We start from the raw sequence: 23,927 nt of genomic DNA on the forward strand, positions 1-23,927 counted from the left end.
GCTAGTCAGCCCTCGGAGTGACCAGAGCAGGGCTGTTGTCCTCCTGATCCTCAAGCTTCTCCGGTGTGTCCTCTCCCCGGATGGTCAGTTTCAGGGTGCAGCAGGGTCTGGAGTGCAAACGCAGTCCATGGTCGCGGCCTTGAACCTGGTATAAGGAATCCAGGGACCTGTCTCTGCATCTTTCCTGTAGTTGGGGTGGAGAAAATAAGCGAAACCTTCCAAAGAGGTTTCGGGGGCTGAATGTTCCATTCTTAGAAACAGACTGAATCTCCTGGCTTGAAGGAGTGGGCATCTGTGATCAGACTTACTAGAAACCTTTCTCTAACCCATTGGTTGAGAACCCGTGAAGTTTTTCCTAAAGCTTGAAATTGTTGTCTCAGTGTTAATTCTTCTATTTCTCTTAAGTCTCCCTGTAATCCCCTGGTAAGTGGGGGAGGCCTCCCATATATTATCTCATAAGTGCTCCTAGTAGGAGCTGATCTAATTCTTAACAGTACAATAGGGAGGAGTTCATCCAAATGTAGGTGCGTCTCCTGACACCTTACCCAACTGAGTCTTTGTTTTGTTTTGTTTTGTTTTTTGGGGGGGTGCTGGGGAATCGAACCCAGGGCCTTGTGCTTACAAGGCAAGCACTCTACCATCTGAGCTATCTCCCCAGCCCCCCAACTGAGTCTTTAAAGTCCTATTTATCTTTTTCCAGGACTCTGTGGCCTATAGGCAGTGTGTAATTTCCATCTGATAATTAAACTATAATTATATCACTTCTGCCACCACTGTCTGGGCCAAATGGTTACTGGGATGCCAAATCTGGGAATGATGTCTCAGAGGAGCTTCCTGGCTACCTCCCTCCCCCTCTTAGTGCAGGTTGGAAAGGCTCCACCCAGCCAGAGTAAGAACACACAAGAATCAAAAGATGTCCACGGCCCTGTGAGCATGGTGGTTCAGTGACATCTACTTCCAGTCCTCAAAAGGTGCTGCTCTTACAGTTTGGATTCCTGGTGAAGTCTGTTGTGGGCACAAACCTCACATTGTTTACAGATCACCTGGGAGATGCTTGTGAGCCAGGGGACATAAAACGCTGACTCAGAAGAGTCTCAAGTGCCATTCAGCCAGTGTTTTCCCCTGTGCACTGTCTGATAGAGGCAGGGGCTAGGGTTCAGAGAAGGCTGTGTGGCCATCGGAAATCTCCACCATCCACCCACCCGGGAGGTAGCCTCCTTTTTCAGTCTTACACCAATTACTTTCATGTTGGGAATATTTTGACTCCCATTCTGTTAGAGGGTCAGGCAAAGGATGGCATTCAAGCCTGGGCTGGATTTCCTTCCTAGTTCTTGCAGGCAGCTAACCTTGCTTCTCTATCTGCTCTTTGGTTGCCCTGAGCAACCACAGTGATTCCTGTTTGGTGGCCCCAGCAATGCATAACCACAACTTTTCTGGGAGCCCACACTGCATCCAGAAGATTAAAATGTACTTTACGCCTTTTCCTCCTGAGTTAATTAGCCCCTTTTCTTTAGATAAGGTCCCCTGAACATGAAGGGTGGTGAAAGCATATCTGGAGTCTGTGTAGATATTTACACAGATTCCTGCTGCCAATTCAAGTGCTCAGGTTGGAGTAATAAGTTCTGCCTTTTGTGCTGAGGTTCCCTGAGGCAGAGGCTCTGCCTCAACAGTGGAGTCTGGAATGACCACTGCCCATCCAGCAAGATGCATCCCATCCTTTATGAGCCTGCTTCCATCTGGGAAGCACTCAGGGTCCTGGAGGGTTGGTCTGTCAGGTCTGGTCTGCTGGAGAACACTTTGCCCGTGGCCTCAATGCAGTTGTGACCAGGTGTCCAGGTCTGATGGGCAGCAGAGTTGCTGGGTTCAGAGTTTGGATGACTTCGACGTGGGTTCGTGGATTTTCGAATAACATGCCCTGGTGTCTGACCAACCTCTCACTAGTCAGCCAATGTTGTCCTTTGAACTCTAACCATGTCAAAATTGAATGAGGTCCTCTGACAACCAATTCTTGTCCCATAGCCGGTTATCAGCTTCCAACACCGGAAGGGCCGTGGCTACAAGGGCTCGTAAACATGGAGGCCAGCCTTGAGCTCCAGAGTCCAGCTGTATAGACAGACAGGCCACTGGATGGTACTATGTTCCCAGCATTTGAGTCAGCTCACCTATGGTTTTTCCAGACTGTTCATGGACAGATAGAAAGAAAGGATTTGTGAGGCCAGGGAGTCCTAGTCCAGGTGCACTGGTGAGGTCTCGTTCAATGTTCAAGGTCTTTTGCTGTGCTGGCCTCCACATCAGACGGTTCCATTCTCCCCCTTTTGTGGCTTCATAGAGGGGTTTCACCATAACTGAAAAGCTGGGGATCCATATGTGGCAGAATTCAGCAGCCCACAAAAATTCTCTAACATAACAGCGGGTTGACGGGACCAGAATTGAGCAGATGGCCTGTTTTCTCTCGGGGCCCAGTTGCCACTGTCCCTGAGTCAGATAGAAACCAAGGTACTTAACCTCTTTTTTGACAGATCTGGACTTTCTTCTTTGAAACTTTGTAAACAGCTGTGTCCCTTTTATTGGAGCAATGTGCACCCACATTGTTTTGTAGGAGAAGCTTTTAAATCAGAGGTCATTGTTGTCCTGAAGATGGTTGGTGAGTTCTAGTCCAGGTCAACTGGTCTTTGTTCCCATTGGAGTCTTCCTGTTGGAAGGTAAAGGGTGGCTGATTCTGTGGTGCCAGTCAAATGCAGAAGAAGGCATCTCTGAGGTCCAGGCATGTGACATAGGCTGCCTCAGCTGGATGCAGACTTAGGATTAGGGACCATAGGATGTAGGGTGATTGCAGCTTGATTTACTGCATGTAAATCTTGGACTTGCTGATAAGCAATTTTTTGCCTGTTTCTAGATAGGCAAAAGAAGTGTGTTTCATGGCGATTGGCAAGACCTGAGAATTCCATATTGTAAAATCTGCCCAAATGTTTTTGAATTCCAAGTCGTGCCTCATGAGGAATATGGTATTGTCTCAGGTGTACTGGTATGGCTTCCAGTTTTAATCCTACCACCCCTGGGGGAATTTGTGGGCTAGTCCAAGTGGAACATCTTCTGCCCATACTGTACTCAGAAAGGGAGCTCTGGTCCTAGTGTAGTGTCTCTACAAGACTAAAGAAGCACTGTGGGGAGCCATCATGTTCAGCAGAACCAGGCGTGGCTGAGCCTTGGGATACAGAGGTCTGACTCCCAGGAACTGGCGCTCATGGGAGACTGTTTCAGACCGCCTGGGGTAGGTGACCCTGTACAGAGTTGGCGCACTGTCTGAGGAAATGCTAATTCTCTAAGCAAATGGCTCCCTTAACTCCACCCCATCCTGTTCCTCACAGAAGAAGCCCCTCCTGGCCCCTTTACCTGTGTGACCATAAATAAAGGGAAGGTGGGCTTCTCCATCTTGTTGGAGGCCAGATCTAGCATGGCCCGATCTGTGCCACCCCTTCCATTTGAAAAGATTATTGGCTCTTGTGTTTATTTGCTTAGATAAGTTTCTCAGTAATTAATCAATAGCTGGCACCATCCTCTGACAGAAACCCTTTCCCTCGTCCATGCTGGATGTGGCAGGAGAACCCCCCACAAAGCACCATACCTCCTCCAGGGAACCCTGGGCGTTAGACTCTTGCTTCGGGTTTTCCCAGCGACAGGACTGCCTGGCCTCTTGCATAGGGCTGACCTGGGCCCGGAGCTTTCCAGCAGGTCTCGACCCATTGGTGGCACTGGTGGCCATCTGGCACGTAAGGAGCTTGTGGACCACTGCTTGGCCCGCTGACGCGAAACACCGGGCCACAGGAAGGGATGCCGAGCCCCCACAATTGTGGTCTGTTTCTTTGAAAGTGGGCCCACAGGTTGGGTCACCACTGAATGGTGGGCTCCAGTGTCCACCATAAATCCACAGGTAGGCCCCCTATAAGCATTTGGACCATAGGCTCCTGGGGGCCAAGGGATGGAGCCCTGCTGGTCCTAGTCCTCGTCAGAATTTTCCATGGCTGCCAGTCCCACAGAATCTTTTTCAGGGGTATCACTGGGGTGTCTGCAGCATTGAGCATCATGGGGGACCCATGTGTAGGGCTGGCATCGCCCTTGAATGACTTGGCCCCTCTTTATCCTGGTAAGGGGGAGCAGTGGCCCAGTAGTCTTCCTTCATTTGGGGACATTCATTTTCCAGTGGCCCTCTAGATGGCAGTAGACGCATTGGTTTGGTCTTGGCCTAGGCCCTGGGTGAGGTGGTCACTTCATCCAAACCTTGCTCTGGCCCTGCGTTTGGCCCGGATTTTGGTATTTGTTTTGGTTTTGCCCTGGTGGAACCCTCCTTTGGTGACTGGGGGTCTGCAGTAAGGACAGCTGCAAGGAGACCCATCTTCTTCATCTTTCGGTCTGCTTCTCATTGAGCCTCTGGGTCTCGAGTGAACACTGTGGTGGCCACTTCCATTGGCTCACTGGAATTCTTCCTAGCAAACCCTCTAATTTTCGTATTTCTCAGGAGTGCCATCCTGGACTGTCCCACACAGCCCGCCTTGACCACTGGCTGGTGGTCTGGTGCCTCTGGATCAAAGGGAGTGATAGCTGGAAGGCCTGGCACAGTCGTTCCGGAACGGGGCTCTCCTGCGGCCTTTGGAGTACTTCTGCCGTCCCGTTCGTGTTCAGGGCTCTCCTTCCCCTTCCTTCAGGCCTCCTATGAGGGCTTCTGGATCTCTCCTTACCTTTTGGAGGTCTCCCTCTTGGTTGGGGTCCCACCCTGGGTCTGTGTCAGGGCTGGGCCAGGGCACGGGCTTGGGTGCTGCCTTGTGCATCTGGAGCATGTTCCGCTGGCCACTTTAAAGCTGCTCAGGCCACCTGTCTGCGCTCCTCTGTATTGGATGGAGTCAGAGGGAGCGGCAGCAGTCCAACCAGGTAGGCGGAGCGTCTGGATAATGGATCGCATCAAATCAGTCACGGCCCGGGGCTTGTCCCTGTAGGAGGGAGTATGATTTTTCCAATATAAAAGATTAGAGGAGGTAAAAGACTAATACACAAAATGCATTGTCCCCCTCAAATGTTTTCCCCCTGGTCAACATAGGCAGGTCCTCTAGTCTCTTGTAGGGGTATCTGGAGAGTTCCCATCCGATATCGTAGCTCTGGTCTTAGGATGGGTTCCCATCTTGGTCTTGGAGGAATCTTTTATCCTGGGGAAACTCTGGTCCTGAGGACATTATGGAGGAGGGAGTAGCTGGTGTTGAAGGGCCATCATGTACTGTTTCTGGGGCTGAGGGGCTGAGGGAGTAGCCTGTTGTCTCAGTGGTTTCGGCAAATTCAGGTAGAGTGCACGTGAGGTGGTGGATTCTCTTCTGTCTCACTGGGCAAAACTGGCTCCTTTTCTGTCTTCTCTTTGTCAGGTTTTCTCTGCTTGGCTGCCTCTGGTTGGGTCTTAATGGCTGCTATGGTCCAAGCTAACATCGGCTTGCACTGTCCATCTAGACAGGCTCTCAACCAAGGGGGAGCTTTCTGGGCTATCTCTTGCCAGCAATTGACACAAGGGAACTGGTCTGGGTGTTCAGGAGTTTCAACAACTATTAAAAAGACCTCAGCAGTGACCTCTCATCTAAAGACCCTTCTGGTGGCCGGCCCACACCTAAGGTTGGCCATTCTGATTCACAGAGAGTACGCAACCTTTGCAGAGTGAGTTTCACTCCAGAGTCTCCTTAAAACCCTTTCTAAAGTTTCTCAGTGTACATTCCAAGGGGTCCCAAGGATGCAGTTTGCTTTGCGTGCCTCCCATGTTCCTCTCTGCTTTGGTGTCCCACACTTAGGACAACACTCGCTTCCTCTGTCTTTGGCCATTCCCCTTGCAAGGACTTAGGGTCCTAGCAACCTTGTGGGTTGGTATCAACCCCTGACTGGAGTGTCCACCTGGATGTTTCTGGTGGACTTCCGTCATAGACTGGATGAGGCGCCGTGGAACTGCACATTGGGACTCCAAGCTCACTTCAGCCCTTGGGTGGGGTCGGAGCCCTCCCTTGTCCGTCTCATTCACACAGACATGGTCAGAGCAAAATTTCTATATACCACCCAAACTCCAAAAATTCCACAAATTCCAAACCAAAAAGGGAGTCAGGATTTCACCTCTGCTCACTGACCCCAGACAGAGACTACTCAGACTACTCAGGCCACCCCCTGGGTCCTGTTCTCCTCTAACTCCTTCGTGGGTTACTCAGGACCCTCAGAGGTCGGTTCAACCTCTCTTCCACTTAGGCGTCTATGGGGAAGTCAGGTGGGCTGCCACCAATGGACCTGGTCCTACCTGTTCAGTCCAGCGGTGCTCCAAGTTCTCAAGTCCTGGTTCCTGCTCCCTGGGGGCACCGTTGTGCTGCAGGGTGAGTTGTTCCTCCTTCAGGCACGGTCACCTGTGTTGCATGCTAAGGGAAACACTGTCCTCTGCTGTCCAGGGAAGCCAGACCCCTAGACAAGAGAGGCAGGAAACTGTCTTCACCTCCTCCTCCCATCTGGGGTGCCAAATGATAGGACAGAGGAGGCTGACACCGAGCAATTAGCAGAAAGCAGGTTTATTGGCTACAGTTGGTCCAGAGAGAGGTTTTCTCCTAAATCAATTCTTCACTCTGAACCCTGAGTCCAGAAAATTTTAGGACTTTATACCCATTGTGCAAGGTGAGGAGGACTCAGAGGTTCACAATTTGTAGAAGTCTGCATATAAGTAGGGTTTTTTTCTTTGAGTTCACAGAGTGCCTCCTAATTTTTTTGATTATTCAGAGATTTTTACACACTTTACCACAAAAGCAGAAATAACATCTTGAAGCCTGTGGCCAAATTTAGTTACTGCAAGACAGAACAACAGGAACTAGGAAGTCTAACCACATTTGAACCCTTTTACAGAAATTCTTGCTGATGGTTGAAGAACAATTATGGTGGGGGTCCTGGAGAAGCTCACTTAAGATCTTTGGAGGAGCGGGAGGCACCACTGCACTGTCCCTCTACTCTGCTCGTGGAGGAACCCCTCCGCCTGGAGCTTCCGACCCCACCGTGGCCGTGGCTGTGCTGCTGGGGATTTTTTCCTTTTTGATTATATCCAACCTCCTGTGTCCCTGGTCTGCTTGAATGTCGTTTTAGGTTCCAGTAAAGTCCCCCTGCCCTTCTTTTGTTCACCCACCTTGCAAAGAACCTGCCTATCTGCTGCTTGGTTTTACACCACAGAGCCGCCAGGAACTCAACTGCCATCTTGGATCTCCTTCCCCAGTCCTTTTTATGTTTTATTTTGAGACAGCGTTTAGCTAAGTTGCTTAAAGTCTTGTTAAATTGCTGAGGTTGGTCTCAAACTTGCAATCTTCCTGCCTCAGCCTCCAGAGCCACTGGGATATGCCACCATGCCTGGCTACCAAAAACACATTGAAGGAGAAAGGAATTAGGTGGGATCAATTCCTCACAAAGCTGCATCTCACTCAGTGTGGGCTTGGCTGGCTACTGCCAGCAAGTCAGACCAGTGGGATTGTAGGGTAACATTAGGGCGAATGCACAGAAAGGATGACCAGCAGGGAATGCTCAATCAGGAGGCGAGGGATGGAGTGGATGAGGCTCCCGCGACTCGCCATTGTTTGTGAAAGAAGAGATGGGATCCTTAGCTTTCAGCCTACACCCAATGTACTTGAGTGAAAGAAACATTCAAACCTAAAATTTTAAAGGCTCAACTTCCATGTGCTGATAGGAGCGTGTCAGGTCAGTTTCAAATCTTTCCGTGTGTACACCTGGAAAATGACTTATCAACAGACCCCTGAAATATGCCCTCAGGCAGAAGGAAACTTGTCTCCAGTATCTGCCACTGGCCCTGTACCAGACACCTGGGGACAGCCCCAGTGCCCCAGAGCACACTGAAATATTTCAGGTTAGCCAGTCCTAAGCCTGCTCACTTCTTCCTGTTGACCCAAGAGACCAGTGCCCACGGTGCCCCTTTCTCTCTGCCTCCTGCCACTCTTCTTTGGGGCTGAGCAGCAAACCATTTTCTGTGACAGTCATCCCTCATCTGTTGGTTTCACTGATCCTTGAATGTTCCAGTAACACTCCATATTCTAAGACACAAGCCAACTGTGCAGGATGCCCCAGGGTTGGGCAGGTGTCACAGAGGCCTGGGGAGCCCACAGCAACCACCAAGGGCGTGGACCTCAATGCAGCGTGGGAGCTAGGGAAAGGCAGTGGGGAGGAAGGGGTGGAGCTGGCACTGCCAGGGAAAAGGGATGGTGTGGTGAGTGAAGGCCTGGGATGCTCAGAACAGGTGGCCATGCTCCTGACCGTCTCCTGCAGAACTAGGAGACACCCCAACCTTGGCCCACTACCCTCTCCCCGCTAGGCACTGGAAGAGATAAAGAAACCACGCAGAGCAGCAAGATGCCTGCAGCACAGGAAATATTATGGAAGCAAGGCGGGGTGGCTGGGGGCCTGGGCTGGGTCAGCAGAGGGCAGCAAGGTGTGGCAGGGAGGGCGCAGGCAAGCCTGGAGAGGCAAGGGGGGCACAGGCCAGGTCCCAGAAGAAACCCACTGGAACTGTCGGAGGGAGTTTCACCTCCACCCTCGTGAGTCCTTAGCTGGGACAGACTGATGGCAAAATATGGGTAAATGGTTTGGCCATGTGCTGCTGTTGAAAAACCAGCAGTCACCTCGTCTTGCCCCACAGGAATGTCTTCCTTCCCTGGCCAAGGACGAAAAGCTACAAAGACCCATTCTTAAGTTCTGGGGTGCCACCTCTGTACCCAGCAGTGTGGGGTGTTTAAATCTCACTTGGGCTGGGCTCAGTGACGTGCACCTGTAATCCCAGTGACTTGGGAGGCTGAGGCAGGAAGATTACGAATTTAATCCAGCCTCTGCAATTTAGTGAAGCCCTAAGAAACTTAGTGAGACCGTCTCAAAATAAAAACAAAAAGGGCTAGGAATGTGGCTTAGTGGGTAAGCACCTCTGGGTTCAATCCCTGGTGCTGAAAAACAAAACCTCACGTGGCATTTGCTGGAAGCTGTGTCCCACTAAAAAACAGACACAGAGGCCAAGTTAGGGATGCAAGAGGTTTACTGGGGTACCACCTGTGATGACCACGAGCAGCAAGCAGGATGGGGCAGAGTGCCAGATCAGTACACACTGCTGGAGGCAGAGCCCCAGGACCCAGTGCCTCTCACTGAGCGGTCTCTGGATAGAGCCATCCAGCCAGAAGAGCAGGGCCCGAGTGCAGCGGCCGAGCAGATGCCAGGAGTGATGGGGGTTACCAACTGTTGCACCCAGCCCACTCCTTCACAAGGACGCCAACCCACTCTAGGTGGGCTCTAGGCCCACAGACCCCACTCCTGGCCTTCTCACTGTGCGTGGCGCTCTGCCTATCCTACTGAAGAAGAGCCTTTGAGCCCCACCCCACTGTCTAGTGCAGGGGATTGGACTGCTGCCCGGCTTCTCTTCTCACTGTTTCATTTGTTCAGAGGCAGGTCTTGCTGAGTTGCTAGGCTGGCCTCCAAGCTTTGATCCTCCGGCTCCTGCCCATCTCCTGGTACCGAGATGACCAGTGTGGGTCACCATGCCCCAGCACCAGCAGCTCACTTCTGAAAAGCTGTTCAGGCAGTGGGGGATCCTCCCCCAAGACACTCAAGGAAACGCCAGCTGTGCTCACCCATCTGCATCCAGACTCTCATCTGCAGTCCCTATCCCCACTCCCCACCCCGTCACCCAGTGAACCCTCTGCCCTGACTTCAGGTGTGGAGGCACAACGGCCACTGCATGGCCCTCGAGTCAACAAGCGCCCAGAGGTGACTACTCAGCCTGAGTCACACCCCATGGGCCTGGGAAGGAGCAGGCCCCTTCCCCTCTTTGGGATTGAGCTGGGAAAACATTATCCTAGGATTACTGAGGAGGCGGGGAGGGAGATGAGCACAGGAAAGAGCCAGGCAGTGCCAAGAGGCCCGGCCTTCCTGCCCGCAAGAGCTGTGCCTGGCTGGCCCCACTTCCCCCAGTTATGGGAGCCAGTCACCCCTTGGGCTTGCATCCCTTCCTGAGGAGTTCTGAACTAATCAGGCAGTTGGCCAAGGCCCTCTTTTTCCTGTCCAGGACCCCTGGGAACCCAGGAGAGGCAGGAGGGGCTGCAGGAGGACCTCCCCACCAACCTCACCTCCAGGCACCCCAGGACTCCTCCTTGACTTGCAGGATTCAGACAGCCTCTCCCACCCTACGGGAGGACACAGGGACGAAGTCGGACTCACCCCTCCCCAGGTCTAAAGGCTGTGGCCCTGCTCAGGGACAACAGGAAGCCACATTCCTCAGAGATCCAAGCTCTGGGAGGCTAGGGCGGTGTCTGCTGCCCACGCACCACCTGGGAACCCTGAGCCTCACAGAGATGGCCGCCAGGGTGGGGAAGGTGCACTGCGGAGGCGGGCCAGGGACAGAAGAGCAGCAGGCACGTGGCCGGAGGTGTGCGATGGCTGCTCAGGCGAGGCCAGCCCGCTCCAGGTCCTGGGGCATCACGCGGCCCTTCCTTCGGGCCTTCTGCAGGCGCCGCTCGGCCCTGGCCACCTTCTTCCTGCGCAGGTTCTGCCGCCGCCTGTCCTGCCGCTGCTGCATTTTCTCCACCACCTGGGCAGAGCGCTTCTCCCACTGGCGCTGCCGCTGCGCCCGGCGCTTCTCCTTGCGCTTCAGGGCCTCCTGCAGCAGCCGCTCGTCGTCGCGGATCCTGACGCCCTCCGCCTTGTACAGCAGGTTGGTCCACCTCATCTTGGCCTCCAGCTCTCGGGCCTTCCCCGCGTCCTGCTCCCGCAGCTCCTCCAGTCGGCCCTGCCGCGCCTGCAGGCGCTCCAGCAGCTGCCGGTAGTTCTTGCCCGTCAGTGGGGTCAGGTTCCCCTTCACCTTCTGCCGCTTCTCCTTCCGCCGCTGGGCCTTGCTGGTCGGCTCCTCCTCACTGACCTCCACCTTAGGAGAAGGAGCAGGTCAGTGAGCGAGGGTGAATGGGCACCCCAGCCTCAGGAGCAGGGAGACCATACTGCCCTCACCAGAGAGGGAGCTGCAGTCACAGAGCCAGCCAGGGGACAGGCCAGGGCCCAGCGCCCGCTGCCAGTGCTCACCCAGCCTGCTCCGCCCACCTTACTGAAGATCAGGGCTGGCTCCTGCAGCTGGGCGTGGGCCGCCTCTGGGGGCGCCACAGCTGCCTCCTCCGACTCCACGGCCTGTGCTGCTGCCTTCTCCTTTGCACGCAGCTCCCTCCGCTTCCTCTTCTTCCGCTCCCGCTCCTGCTTTCTCCGTTGCCTCTTCTCCAGAGTGGCAGCAGAAAGCTCCTTGGTGCCACCCTTGGCGAAAATAGGGTTTGCTCAGAGTCCTCCCAGCCTCAGGGTCCCCGCCTGGCACATGGCTGATGGAATTAGGGCTAGAAGGTACACAAGGAGATCCTCGTGCAAGACACAGCCTCAGTGTCAAGTGCTCCACAGCAGGACCACTGCCCAAAATGCCAGTGGCTCCAGAGGGAGGGACAGAGCAGTGGCTTCCAGCTCCCAGGCCCACTGTACAGTCTCACACTCTGGGACCCGGCACTCCACAACTGCAAACTCGGCCAGGTTCTGCGAGGCTAGGCCTGTCCTGGGCACTGCAGCTCTGCACTCAGCTCTCTCCCCATGGCCTTTCTGCTCCACAGCCGACAAGAGAGCTCTGCACCAGAGTACCCAGACCTGCACTGCAGGAACGAGGGCCCAGGGCCCTTAGAACCAGGGAAGGGCCAGAGGTCTTGAACAAGGAGGGTGAGAGAAGCTAGAGCACTGCCCCCTACACAGCAGAGGCCCGCGGAGGAGAACGATGTGTGGCCAGGTCAGAGGATAAATGGCACCATTCAGCACAAAGATGGAGGCTGGCCAGTCTGTATGCTAGGCAGTCAGTCGCCTCATCTCAGCGTGACCTTTAGAGGGACAGCTAAGCCACACCAGCCATTGTGGTGTCAGTAAAGGCAGCTTCCCAGAGGAGGTGGCTGGGGTTCCGAGACCCACAGGAGAGGGGAATGAGCAAAAGGCCAGAGGCCCTGGGACTGAGGTTCCCCAGGAAACAGGGAAGCACACCTGCTTCCCAGGGCATACCCACCACTCCCTGCTAACAGCCATTCCCCCACCTGGAAGCACAGAGCTGGGTGGGGAAACCACTCCACAAACATGCTGATGGGTGCTCCAGAGGTCTTCCCACCTACCTGGCCACGGGCCTGCTGGATCTTCTCATGCAGCCGCTGGCGCAGGACATCCAGAGCAAAGACAGAGTCAGGTGCTGCAGCCTGGCCATCTGCAGGGAGAGAGAGAGGGCTGAAAGGAGGCCCCCTTTAGCATCTCCTCTCCTTCCCCAGGGTACAGGACCTAAGCCTCAGCCAGTACTCACTGCCCTCCCTACCTCTCTCTCATTGCCACTTACAGATCTGCAGGCCAATCCACTAAATTCCACTCCACCCGCCTCTTCAATGTGGATTGGTTCCTACAGCCTCCTGAAACTGACAGTCACCGACTGTCTCATAAGTCACTGTGCTATGAGGAAAATGCTTCCCGTTAATCTCACTGCTCCAGGTGCTGAGGGAGTCCTGGCTTTGTCCTTCGTGGTCTTGGCACACATGGCCTAGATCACCATACTCCTCCCACAGGCCACCCACCTGCTGCACTCCTGTGACCTTCACTCTCTGGAAAGCTCTGACATACACAGTACCTAAAGGTGCCTTTTCTTAAAAGCAGAGGGGACCACATTTGCATCTAAGCCCCACCCCAGTGCCCTGGAGCCCCTTACCTGCAGGGGCCCCTGTGGAGATGGAAGCCTCCTCCCCTTTGGCCACTGCTCGCTTCTTGGTTCCAGGAGCCACTGGAAACTTCTCTCCAAGGGTCTTGGCCTTGTGTTCAGAAGCTTTCTGTTCCTGTTCTCGGAATTTCTTTTGTGTTTTCTTTCTTTTCTTTTTGGGGGGTCCAGAAGTTTCTGAACCTTGAATTTTGCTAGCTGAGATACAAAATGACAAAGAGCTGCTGTTCCAATCTCTGTGTCCCATGAAGCAACAAGGTCTCACAAAGGTTTTGATCCCACAAGGATGCACAAAGGAAATCAGGGCAGAGGAGTCAACAACACTCATCCACAGAACCACAAACTCTGAAAACAGACCAGCCACACCCCAAAATCTAGCACACAGTCACACGCCGGACCCAGCAATTCTGTTCTGAGGACTAGGATGTGCACCACCTCCTCACCTGAGCTAGGGAGACCTACACATACACGTCCAGCAGCAAGGCTGGCCCCGCTCCCAACAAAATCCTGTGACTGAGCGTGGGGTCGGGCCCATTTCCAGCCTGGGGAGTCTCTGGCCAGGGAGACTGCACTCCTGTCTCAGGAAAGGAGCCGCTTCCTCCTTCCTTCGACCCCAGGTGGGTAGCTGGAGATGCCGGCCGGCCCCAGCAGCTGGCGGGGGTCCTCCTGGGCCAGGACGGGGGGCTTGCTGAGGGCAAGGAGTGCACCCTCCACGCCAGGGCCAGGCTTCAGGCCGGTGCTCAGAGGTAAGGCAGCTTACACTTCGCCTGGCCCTTCGGCCTCTGGTCCACGTGCGGGCTCCCTGCGCGCCGCGGCCCTGATCCCAGCGCACCCTCCCCTGGACTGGACGGCCCCCAGGGGGACCCTGGAAAGAGTTCCCGACCTTCCCCAGACGGGCCGGGGGGACAGGCCCGCCCCGGTCCCGCCGAGCGCGGCGCGCCCGGTCTGCAACCTGCCCCTTCTCCTGGGCCGACACCCGCGCCCTGCCCCGGTCCTCCGAGCTCCGCCGCCCGCCCGCCTACCTCGCCCGCGCCGCGGAGGCTCGGGGCCGTGCGGGGCGCAGATCTTCCGGGCCAGGTCCTGCAGGTAGGCGTCCTTGGCGCGCAGGGAGGCCATGGCGGCGCCCGCGTGGGCCGAGGGCGGCTACTGAGGCGACCTCAGTCCAGCCGCGCGCCAGGCACCGCCAGCGGAGCGCCGAGCCCCGAGCCCGCGCGCTCGACCTGCCAGGCCTGGCCGCGCCGGAAGGGGCGGGCGGCCGCCTCGGTCGCGCTGGGACCCCGCGTCTAGGGGGTTGAGCCACGTGGCGGCCGGGCGACCCTAACACGCGTAGCTTTGCGGAGATCGTGGAGACCACGCGAGGGACGAGCCCCGCCAAGGGGCCCAAGGACAGAAGAAATCTTCACTTTTTAATGGGAAAGATAGAATCGAAGAAGAAAATTAAATCCATGATTCGAAGGACTTTTTTAGGTTTCCAAGACCTTCCAGACTTCCTCCCAACACTCATGCTTCCCCGTCTTGTGAACTTTCTCCTTAGTGGCCGTGACAAGCTTTTCCCACACAATACTGCAGGAGACCATCCCACATCTTATCAATGGAAAGCACCCTGGGGGGGGCAGTTCTGACCACCCAAGAAGCCAGGGCCAGAGCCAGTTCTGCCCGCCTCCTCCCACCTGCCTGCTCCTGAGGTCTGGGGGCTCCCTGGTGACAGGTCAGCTGGCATTTTGCAGTTCCCCAAGGCTGGATCCTGGGCTGCCATCTTCCTTATGGGAAGGAGTTAAGGCAGGTGGAGAGCCACTGGGCATAGTCCTGTCTTTGGTTTACCACCACCATGGCTGCCTTTGCCACTTTAGCATTGTGGCTCCTGCATATCAAAGGTAAGCCTGGTACGGAGAGTACTGGGTCTGGCTCCTCCAGGGTTCAAACTGTTTCTGCCTCTTCACTTCCCAGCTCTGGCTGTAGGCCCCCTCCAAGCCTGTCTTCATTCCCTCCGAAGTGCACGTTAACAGCACTGCCTCAGTGGCAGTGACACCCGAGTACTGATGCCAGAGCCATGTGATGTGCAATAGCACTTTTCTTATTCATTCACCAAACGTGGAGGACCTACTGGGAGCACCCTGGAGGCTGGAGCCCAAAGCCATCAGAGCAGAGCAAGGAGTTGTTGTGCAGAAGCTGCTGGAATCCAAGGGCAGTCCTGAACTGACCAGAAGTGAGAAAGAGAGGAGCCAACACACAAGGGTAGTATTTTAATTTGTTTCATTACAAAAGTACCAAAACGGACATGACAGCAGAATTCAGGAAGAAGTACCACAGGCTGCCTTGGGAGTGGGCCACCCTGTCACACAGCCTCCCTAAGGCAGTCAGTCTGCGGCAGGCACACAGGGCAAGATGCACGAAGCAGGTCTCCTCTGCACAGGAGCCAAGGCTTAAGGGCTTGGCTAAGGCTATCCACTGACCCCCTCCCTTTTTGTTTACTTGTTTTGTTTGGTACTGGGGATTGGACCCAGGGGTGCTTTACCACTAAGCTGAGCTACATCCCTGGTCTTTTTTTTTGCCCAGGCTGGCTTTGAACTTGTAATCCTCCTGCTTCAGGCTCCTGAGTTGCTGAAATTACAGCGCCCCTCCCAATTTTAAATAATATTCTCAGGTTGTCTTCCTGATATCAGCCATCATCGCTACCCCCAAAGTCCAGGTCTTCAACAGGACACACTTTCTCCGACCTGGTCAGTCAGGAAGGTCGTGGCTACACATGATGGACCACCCTGAACAACCTTTCCCAACTGTCCCGGGCACTGACCTAGGCCTGGCTAGGCTCTCAAGAAGGCCACAGTGGGTCCTAGAGTACTCAATGGGGAGCAGGGGCTGAGAGAAGCAAACCCTTGGCTTTGTTCCTGATAAATCAGGGGCCTGGGAAGAATGACCCTGGGAGACTCAGGCATGCTCTGTGGGGCCAGAGCCACCAGTGTGCGAGTGAGCAGGGGCTGCAGCCTGCAGAGGGCCAGCACTGGGCTCCGGGGACGCCAGCAGAGGGGCTGAGAGGCCATCAGCGGAGTCTGTGTCGAGGTCCAGCCTCCAGTAAGCTTCGCATAGAGGCAGGTCATTAGCTTCGCAAAGACTTGAGCTTTTCCACCACCAGAAACCCCAGGGAGGGACAGGAGCAGGCAAGAGGAAAGCCAGGGGAGGGGGAAAGCAAGATAGAAGCAGAGTTAAGAAAACATGACCACCACCCTGACTTGCCTTCCCTTCTATCTGTGGCTGCCCCTCTGTAAGCAGGCTTGGCTGAGAGGGGCCACGGGGACCACCCTTGCATCCTGAGAGGCTCGGCAGGCCCCCCAACTTCCAACTTCCTGTGCACTCCACGCGGGCCCCTTGTAGCCCTGCAGTCTTGCTCCCAGTCTGGCCGCCCATCAGGGCGGGCATCAGACTGCAAGGAGCTCCTGACAGCAGAGACCCTGCCTTATTTTGGGGGTCCCTGCCTAGAGTTTACCTAAGCAGGGTGATAAGCAGGAAGACACCACTGTTCCAGCCTCGACTCACTGGACTCTAGTTTCCCACCTTACAGGGAACACTGGAGGCAAGGAGTGTGACTGTCAGTCCTGGCAGGGGCCACTCAGAGCAAGGCTGTTCCCACAGCTGTCTAACATGCACACAGTGGCTCCAGCCTCCCGCATCTGCCCTCAGCACTCAGGCTCAGAACCACCCAGGGCACAGAGTGGCATCCCCAGGAGTGGAGAAGGAAGTAGAGCCAGAAAGAGCAAGCAATGAGCAGACAAGAGTGTAGGCAAGAGCAACCCACGCAGTGGGAGGGCAGAGCGGCCAGAGGGTCACCAGGCACAGACAAAGGAGGTGAGGACGAAACCCAATGGCCCTGGCGTGGTAGAGCCCTAGTAGCTGAAGTGAACCCCCAGGCAAAGGCCACAGCTTCACCACAAGGGACGTGGGATGGGAGGGCTGGCTGGAGAGGACAGGGTGCCTGTGGAAAGGACACAGACTGGCCCCCCAGACCATGTGGCTCCCTAGCATGGCCTCCATGGGGCAGAAAGGAGCATTTTATTTTTTATTTATTATTTTTTTTTCATGGTACTGGGGGTGGAACGCAGGGGTGCTCTACCACTGAGCAATATCCCCAGCCCTTTTTGAGACAGTCTCACTAAATTGCCAGCACTGACCTCAAACTTTCGATCCTCCTGCCTCCGCCTCCCAAGTTATGGAATTACAGGAGTGCGCCACTATGCCAGAACATTTTAAATCCATATGCAGGCAAAGAGGGGATTTGTCTAGGAAGAGGGCACAAGGTAGCAAGGACTTTGTGACTGCTGGACTGAATCTTGACTTTCCAAGCTAACGGGGTAGAGGTGCAAGGCTCCCCCATGTCCAGCCTCAGCTTCCCCCCAGTTCACACTGAACTCTTGATTTCTGTGGGGCCCCTCAGGCTCATACAGTCTCAGGTGTCAGGATTCTAGTGGCCCTATGCTGAGACCTGCCATGAAGGAGTCTCCAGCTCCATGAATTAAGACTGAGCAGACCAGATACCAGGCACCCAAGCACTGGCCTGGCTGCCAAGGCATTCTGCTGGGCTCCTTCCTGCCGGGCTGCCCCACTTCCACACCATGGGGTTCAGCAACATTCATCTGCAGCGACATCGTGGGGTGAGTAATGGCATCCTGGACATGGGTATGGGCCTGGGGGACACTGAGGGGCCAGCCCAGGTTTGGCTGATGTGTCTACAGATGGATTCAAGAACCAAAAGCTGCTAGGCTCAGACAACACTACCCAGAAGGGCTCTGCTCCAGCCCCTGGGACACTGTTCTCCAGACTCAGCCTCCCCAGCACCAGATGTCCTGTGGTTCTCACCGCACTGCACTCACTGAGGGAGACCAGGGCCCTGGCAGGTGGCTGTGAACTGCCTGTTGATCAAACATGCTGGCCACAGACTCTGCTCTGGAGCATAGGCAGCAGGGCCAGGACCAGGCAGGGTTTGTCAAAAAACAAAGACCTTCCAGGCTGGGCCAGGCCCAAGTAGGCAGGCTCTGTCCTGCACGGAGTCCAGCCCTATTTGTACCTGGACGAATAGTATTCCTCCTCCAGCTCGTACAGGTCGATGGAGACCTCGTCCCTCAAGGTGACCAGCTTGCGGTCACACTCTTCCTGCAGGGCACGCAGCTGCTGGGTGCGCTGGTCAATGGCCTCATTCACTGACGGGAAGTCGTTGAGGATCAGGAACTGCTTGAGGTCAGACACCAGCTTCATCAGGGACTCTCCAGCCCGTACCTGCAGGATGAGGGAACAGGATCTTGTGGTTGACTCTGGACCAATAATGCCTCCCCGGGAGACTCAGCTTCCTTATTTGCAAGACAGGGAGGACAGACCCAACTGCGCAGGGCTACCTGTGGGGCTGAAGTGAGTACGCTAGGACCCCAGCACCCGCCTCGACCAGCAGGAGATAAGCTTGTTCCCCAAGCCCTCCCCGCAGCCTCTGGTTTTCACCCCTACAGGACCCATCTCCAATCTGACCAGGTAGGCACAAGCACATCTGCTTACCCAACTCAAACCCCACAGGGAAGACTACACCCTGTCTGCCTCCTGCCCACGCTTCCACAGCGCTGGTTGGGCAGGATTCCAGGGGTCCTTCTCCCACACTTTCATCCATGGGCACACCTGCAGAAATTCTGGCTTGCTGGGTTTTCCTGCAACTTCAGGAGGGACCACACTGCACAGAGAGTGGGTTCATTCAGCAATCTGCCTTTTCACTCTGGCTCTCCAACAACTTTCACATCAGCAGTGTCTCCCTGTTCCTGGCCACGACAGTCACAGGATGGACTAAGTAGGCTACCCACCTGGCCTCTTCCCAGTGCCTCTCTTGGGGACAATCTCCTGAGAAGTAATTTACCCCCAACCCCATTCTCAAAAGCTGCCAACAGATGAAACTGAGCACCCCCTGCTTTTTCTTCTGTTGCTGGTAGGAAGAGGGGCAGAAGACCTGTACTCCAACCACAAACCCGTGACCCTCTGGAGTCCCAGTCACGCCCTCCACATAACTCACAATGTTAGCAGCCCGGACGTGCATCTCGTAATTGTCCTGTTCACCCTGAGTAGCCCGAGACACCTGTGTCTCATCCTCGATCTGGGGGCAAACAAAAAAGAATCAGCTCAGCTGGCCAGTCATGGAGTCCCCACTGCTGGCCTGACCGGGCTCAGCCACAGGAACCAGCCAGATGCCCCGCACACCCACATTGCTACAGTATATCCTGCCTTCTACCAACTTGGTACTGGTGCTCTGCTCCCCAGATTCAGCTGAACCCCCTTGTTCTTTTCTATGGAAGACAAAAGGCACCAGGACAAAAGGACACTTAATCCCACTGACTGCCAGGTGCAGGGATGCATCTTAACTAACTTGGCCAAGTCTTTCTCCCCCTCACCGCTGTAATGGGGATCGAACTATCACTGAGCTATGTCCCCACCCCTTTTACTTTTTGTTTTGAGACAGAGTCCCACTAAGTTGTCCAGGCTGGCCTCAAACTTTCAATCCTCCTGCCTCAGCCTCCTGAATATCTGGGATTACAGGCAAGCGCCACTATGCCCAGCCTTGGCCAGAACTTTTTTGGGATGTAGAACCACGTTTGGCAGAAATTGGATGTCATTTGATGGCACTAAGTAAACTATTGAACTACAGAATAAAGGATGAAGAATGTTTTTAAGTGACCATCTTCTGGGTGCCTGGCATCACAGTAAGCACCACTGGCTGACGAAACCTCACAGGAGCCACGCTGCTGTTCCTGGCTTATAGACAGGACATCTTGAGGCTGGGATAGACCTCACCGAGCTCCAGCTGTCTCAGAAATAAAGGAGCCAGAAGACCAGCCCAGCATTTCTGGCTCTAAGGTCCTGGCTGTCAACCTGGGCAGGGCTTCAGACAGGCCTTGTGAGGGGCGGGGCAGGGCGGGGCTTGGGTGTCAGGGGCCCTCAACAGTAAGAGCCAGACCTCCTGAGACACAATCCTGGCTCTGCTGTTATTGGCCAGGTGACTCTGGACAAACTGCTGAGACCTCCGGATGTCAGCTTCCTCCTCTGAACGCGGAAAGGACATGGCCTCTGCCTCACAGAGTTCTTACAAAGATTGAACAGGACAGCATAAAAAGCCCTCAGCATGGCCTGACACAGTGCTAAATAAACACCAGCTCTCATCATTACTATTACTGGCCTAGCCAGCCAAGTTTGCAGAGGTCTGGAAAGATCCGACTCCATATGGTGTTACTGTGGTGGTCAGTGGACTTGCCTTTGCCTGACCCTGACCAAGACACTGACTGCTTTGCCTGCCTGGAGAGGTCCTCCAGCTCCTTGCCTATCTGTCTCTCTCCTGTTCACACTCACTAGCAACAGCTACAGGGTTTGGATCACTTGCTCTGTGCCAGGCCTTGTGGTAACTGCTTTACACAGATAAATTCATCTTAAGGACCCACACCACAGAGGCAGAGTCGCCATCGAACCCACGTGACTAGAAAGCGCTGGCCTTAGAACCACAGCAACTAGGCCAAAAATTCCCTCCTACTCTACCAAGGCTTGTGAGTATTTGGCTTATTTATTTATCTGTTGACATGTTTGCTACTACAGCATGGCACCCCCCCCACGCCCAAAACCTTTTCCTCACAGGGACGAGAACCTGTTCCCGCTGCATCCCCACCCCGTCACAGAGTGCAGGCCCCACAGACACGGATGCTGGTCAAAGACCATTAAGCAGGGCGGCTCAGTCACGGCTCTCCCTCGCTCTCTGGAGGCCAGGACAGCATCCCCACCTTGGCGGTCTTGATGATCTCGGTGAAGTTGTCCATGATGGACTTGACGTCATCCTTGAGCCGCTTGTTGTAAGACTGCAGCAGCGTCTCCTTGCTCTGGGGCAGGGCTCTCTGCTGGGCCATGGCGGGCCTCGGGCAGCGCAGGGGGAGCCTGGCACCAGAGAATACAGAACTGGGTATGGGCGAGCCAAGCTTTGCCACCCTCGCCCAGCAGAACAGGCTGCTGAGTCCGGCCGTAACGCACCCCTCCCAAGGCGCGCGCACCCCTCTCCACGCACGAGCGGGCCCGGCTCCCGAGGAGCCCACCGCCTGGCTCCGGGCCGCGCAGACCACGCCGTCCGGGGCTCGACTTCTGCGCCCCTGCCCGGACAGGCCCCCGCCCGGGTCCCTCTGACCCTGCGCCCCTCTTCCGGCCGCCTCACCCCGCCCTCACCACGGGCGTCCGCCGAAAAAGGCCTGCGAGGCCTGGCTCGAAGCTCCGGGCACGCAGCCCAGCTCGTGCGCACCCCGCGGACTCGGGCCTGGCCCGCGGGCCGCGAAGGAGCGCAGCCACTGTGAAACCCGCAGGAAAGCCCGCCCGCGATCACAGGCGCAGCAGCCCAACCTCCAGGACCTGAGGACCACCAGCCGCGCAAGCGCAACTCTAGGCTCCGCCCCCGACGGTAGGCCCTAAGGAGTCCTGTCGCTTTAAATTCGAAATCCCGCGCAGGCGCCGGCTCTCGCGATAACCGAGGCCGCTTACTTATTACCCACAATTCCTCATCCTTTCTTTCTCCTCCAGCCGCCCAAGATGGTGAGTCCTAGTGCGTCTTGTGGCACCGCATCCCGGCCCAAGTTTTATCCGCCGTCATCCGCCTCCGGATACGGCTGCGCGCGTCCCCGGCTCCGCCCTGCGCTAGCGGAGCCCTGCTGGGCCCGACACGGAGAAGTTGAGCCAGCGGGGAGCGCCGCCCCGCAGTGCGGGGCTCGGGTGGGCCGAGGCTTGGGCCAGCCACGGTTGCTGTCTCCGACTCCGCCTTTCAGCCGCACTGCGGAGCAGCCCGACCGTGCGGTTGCCCGGGGCCGCCAGATCGGCGCCGGCTAACTGATTCTTTCTCTGCGCAGCCGAAAGGAAAGAAGGCCAAGGGGAAGAAGGTGGCCCCGGCCCCCGCCGTGGTCAAGAAGCAGGAAGCCAAGAAGGTGGTGAACCCGCTGTTCGAGAAGAGGCCGAAAAACTTCGGCATCGGTGAGCAGGCCGGGCGCGCAGGCGGCCCCGGGGTGGGTTCGGCCCGCCGCCCCCAGCAAGCGGGCCGATCCGCCGCGCGCACCGGCGCAGGGCCGGGGCGGCTCCCCCCAAGGCGGGCGCTGGCATCTCGTTAGGGGCGGGAAGGGTCGTTTGTCCCTGGTCTGAGGGGTTTGCGTGCAGGTGATGTGAAAGAATATTTGCTATCTGAGAGATGGTGACGACATTTTAAACCACCAAGATCGCTGATGCACCGCCACCCTTTGACTCCAAACGAAAACCTGACACCGACTTGGAGCCTTACTGACAGTGTGACCCTTTACTTTCCAGGACAGGACATCCAGCCCAAAAGGGACCTTACTCGCTTTGTAAAGTGGCCCCGCTACATCCGGCTGCAGCGGCAGAGGGCCATTCTCTATAAGCGGCTCAAAGTGCCTCCTGCGATTAACCAGTTCACCCAGGCCTTGGACCGCCAAACAGGTGGGGCTCTGGGACGCACCAGTGGTCACATCAGAACACGGAGTTGTTGGTCAAACCGAAAAGGTGGCATGCATGGCTTCAGAGTTTTTGTGCTCAGTTGTTGTGGCACCGCCGTTAAGTTAAAACGGCATTTATTTTAGCTGATCCTAACCGAAGAATGCTTTCCCAGCCACCCAGCTGCTCAAGCTGGCCCACAAGTACAGACCAGAGACGAAGCAGGAGAAGAAGCAGAGGCTGTTGGCCCGGGCTGAGAAGAAGGCTGCTGGCAAAGGGGATGTCCCCACAAAGAGACCACCAGTCCTTCGAGCAGGTGAATGGGCCTTTCTGTAGAGGGGGAAAAAGTGGAGTGGGCTGTGCAATGATGCATGAGTTTTACCCGAAATCACTGTGAGGGTTGGAATCCGAGCTTTTTAACACTGAGTCACAGCTAGTCACGGCTGCTTTCTGTGACCAGAGCAGCAACCAGCTGCTCACATAGTGGTTTTGTTTCCTAGGAGTCAATACTGTCACCACCTTGGTAGAGAACAAGAAGGCTCAGCTGGTGGTGATTGCACATGACGTGGATCCCATCGAGGTAGGTTTGGCGTGTTTTTAAGCATTGATCACAGAACCCAGGGTAGAACGGGCTTAATGATGAGTAAGACCATGGTAAGACCAAAGTAGGTGGCAAGGGTAGCCACCCTAACTTGAAGACAGCCCTGACAAGTGGTCCTGCTCATGCGTGGCTTTTGCAATAATGCAAGCATCTTGCTGAATTAGATCTTGAAGTGCATACACATGAGCTTTTTAACTCTGAGCAATGGTTGCTAACCTAGCTCTTAAGGAACTGCCTTGGTCAGAACACACCTTCCAGCCAGCGCTCTTTTCCAGCTGGTTGTCTTCCTGCCTGCCCTGTGTCGCAAGATGGGAGTCCCTTACTGCATCATCAAGGGGAAGGCCAGGTTGGGACGTCTGGTTCACAGGAAGACGTGCACCACGGTTGCCTTCACACAGGTTAACTCGTAAGTGTGTAACCCCAGCCACCACCCAGTCCATTTGCTCCCTTAAGATATTTTAAGACTAACACAGTTAATCTTTTGCCTATGATGGTTAAGAATTTCTTCACCTGAATGAATCATGTGGTTATATTACATCTGAGGCAAAAAGGCTTATTTGGAACTAAAAATGAAGTTTTCTAAAAGGTCACAGGCAGAAAGCCCACTTCTTCTTCCTTTGCCTTCTCCAGGGAAGACAAAGGAGCTCTGGCTAAGCTGGTGGAAGCTATCAGAACCAACTACAATGACAGATATGATGAGGTAAGAAACTACACAAATACTAGTCTGGGGTGAACGAAGCTTTTAAGGGACTGGCTAACTCTCAGCACTCAAGCCATTGTCTATTTGGAACAACCAAAGCAAACTGCCCCTGCCCCACTTGTTGACCCTTGGGACCTGGGAGATGGCAGGCTGAGCTGACCGCCTCTACTGTCATTTCAGATCCGTCGCCACTGGGGAGGCAACGTCCTGGGTCCAAAATCTGTGGCTCGAATCGCCAAGCTAGAAAAGGCAAAGGCTAAAGAACTCGCCACGAAACTGGGATGAACGTACATGCTTGGGTTTCTGTACATAAAAATAATAAATTGTCCTTCATCCAGTGTCTG

The 23,927-nt window shown here is 55.3% G+C and overlaps 3 protein-coding genes and 4 non-coding genes across 8 annotated transcripts; 5 read left to right on the forward strand and 2 right to left on the reverse strand.

The window, feature by feature from the left end:
• Window positions 1-6,549: 6,549 nt before the first annotated feature.
• Surf6 (surfeit 6) lies at window positions 6,550-13,974 on the reverse strand. Its single transcript, XM_047524713.1, has 5 exons — window positions 13,819-13,974; window positions 12,791-12,994; window positions 12,213-12,301; window positions 11,128-11,331; window positions 6,550-10,957 (listed from the first exon to the last, which is right to left on the reverse strand). Exons 1-5 carry the CDS (start codon window positions 13,910-13,912, stop codon window positions 10,478-10,480), a joined length of 1,071 nt encoding a protein of 356 aa, XP_047380669.1. The 5' UTR covers window positions 13,913-13,974; the 3' UTR covers window positions 6,550-10,477.
• A 1,010-nt stretch (window positions 13,975-14,984) lies between these two features.
• On the reverse strand, window positions 14,985-21,235 carry Med22 (mediator complex subunit 22). 2 transcript variants are annotated; one of them, XM_047524722.1, is made up of 5 exons: window positions 21,009-21,235; window positions 20,587-20,737; window positions 18,837-18,917; window positions 17,856-18,064; window positions 14,985-15,914 (listed from the first exon to the last, which is right to left on the reverse strand). In XM_047524722.1, the coding sequence occupies exons 2-5, from the start codon at window positions 20,707-20,709 to the stop codon at window positions 15,725-15,727; spliced, it is 603 nt and encodes a 200-aa protein (XP_047380678.1). In that variant the 5' UTR covers window positions 20,710-20,737; window positions 21,009-21,235; the 3' UTR covers window positions 14,985-15,724. The 2 variants fall into 2 exon arrangements, with proteins under 2 accessions (XP_047380678.1, XP_047380676.1); XM_047524720.1 differs by having other exon boundaries at window positions 14,989-15,914; window positions 21,020-21,233.
• Window positions 21,236-21,345: 110 nt separating this feature from the next.
• Rpl7a (ribosomal protein L7a) lies at window positions 21,346-23,921 on the forward strand. Its single transcript, XM_047524717.1, has 8 exons — window positions 21,346-21,379; window positions 21,691-21,811; window positions 22,139-22,288; window positions 22,458-22,598; window positions 22,783-22,862; window positions 23,159-23,289; window positions 23,514-23,583; window positions 23,764-23,921. Exons 1-8 carry the CDS (start codon window positions 21,377-21,379, stop codon window positions 23,866-23,868), a joined length of 801 nt encoding a protein of 266 aa, XP_047380673.1. The 5' UTR covers window positions 21,346-21,376; the 3' UTR covers window positions 23,869-23,921.
• Window positions 21,987-22,061, forward strand: LOC124965113 (small nucleolar RNA SNORD24). Its single transcript, XR_007105114.1, has one exon. It is a non-coding gene; the product is annotated as a small nucleolar RNA SNORD24 (small nucleolar RNA).
• LOC124965111 (small nucleolar RNA SNORD36) lies at window positions 22,642-22,714 on the forward strand. Its single transcript, XR_007105112.1, has one exon. It is a non-coding gene; the product is annotated as a small nucleolar RNA SNORD36 (small nucleolar RNA).
• On the forward strand, window positions 23,017-23,089 carry LOC124965110 (small nucleolar RNA SNORD36). Its single transcript, XR_007105111.1, has one exon. It is a non-coding gene; the product is annotated as a small nucleolar RNA SNORD36 (small nucleolar RNA).
• Window positions 23,365-23,431, forward strand: LOC124965112 (small nucleolar RNA SNORD36). The gene has a single exon (XR_007105113.1). It is a non-coding gene; the product is annotated as a small nucleolar RNA SNORD36 (small nucleolar RNA).
• Window positions 23,922-23,927: the final 6 nt, after the last annotated feature.

The sequence above is a fragment of the Sciurus carolinensis genome, chromosome 14 (genome assembly GCF_902686445.1).
Source record: "Sciurus carolinensis chromosome 14, mSciCar1.2, whole genome shotgun sequence".
Taxonomy (NCBI): Eukaryota; Metazoa; Chordata; class Mammalia; order Rodentia; family Sciuridae; genus Sciurus; species Sciurus carolinensis.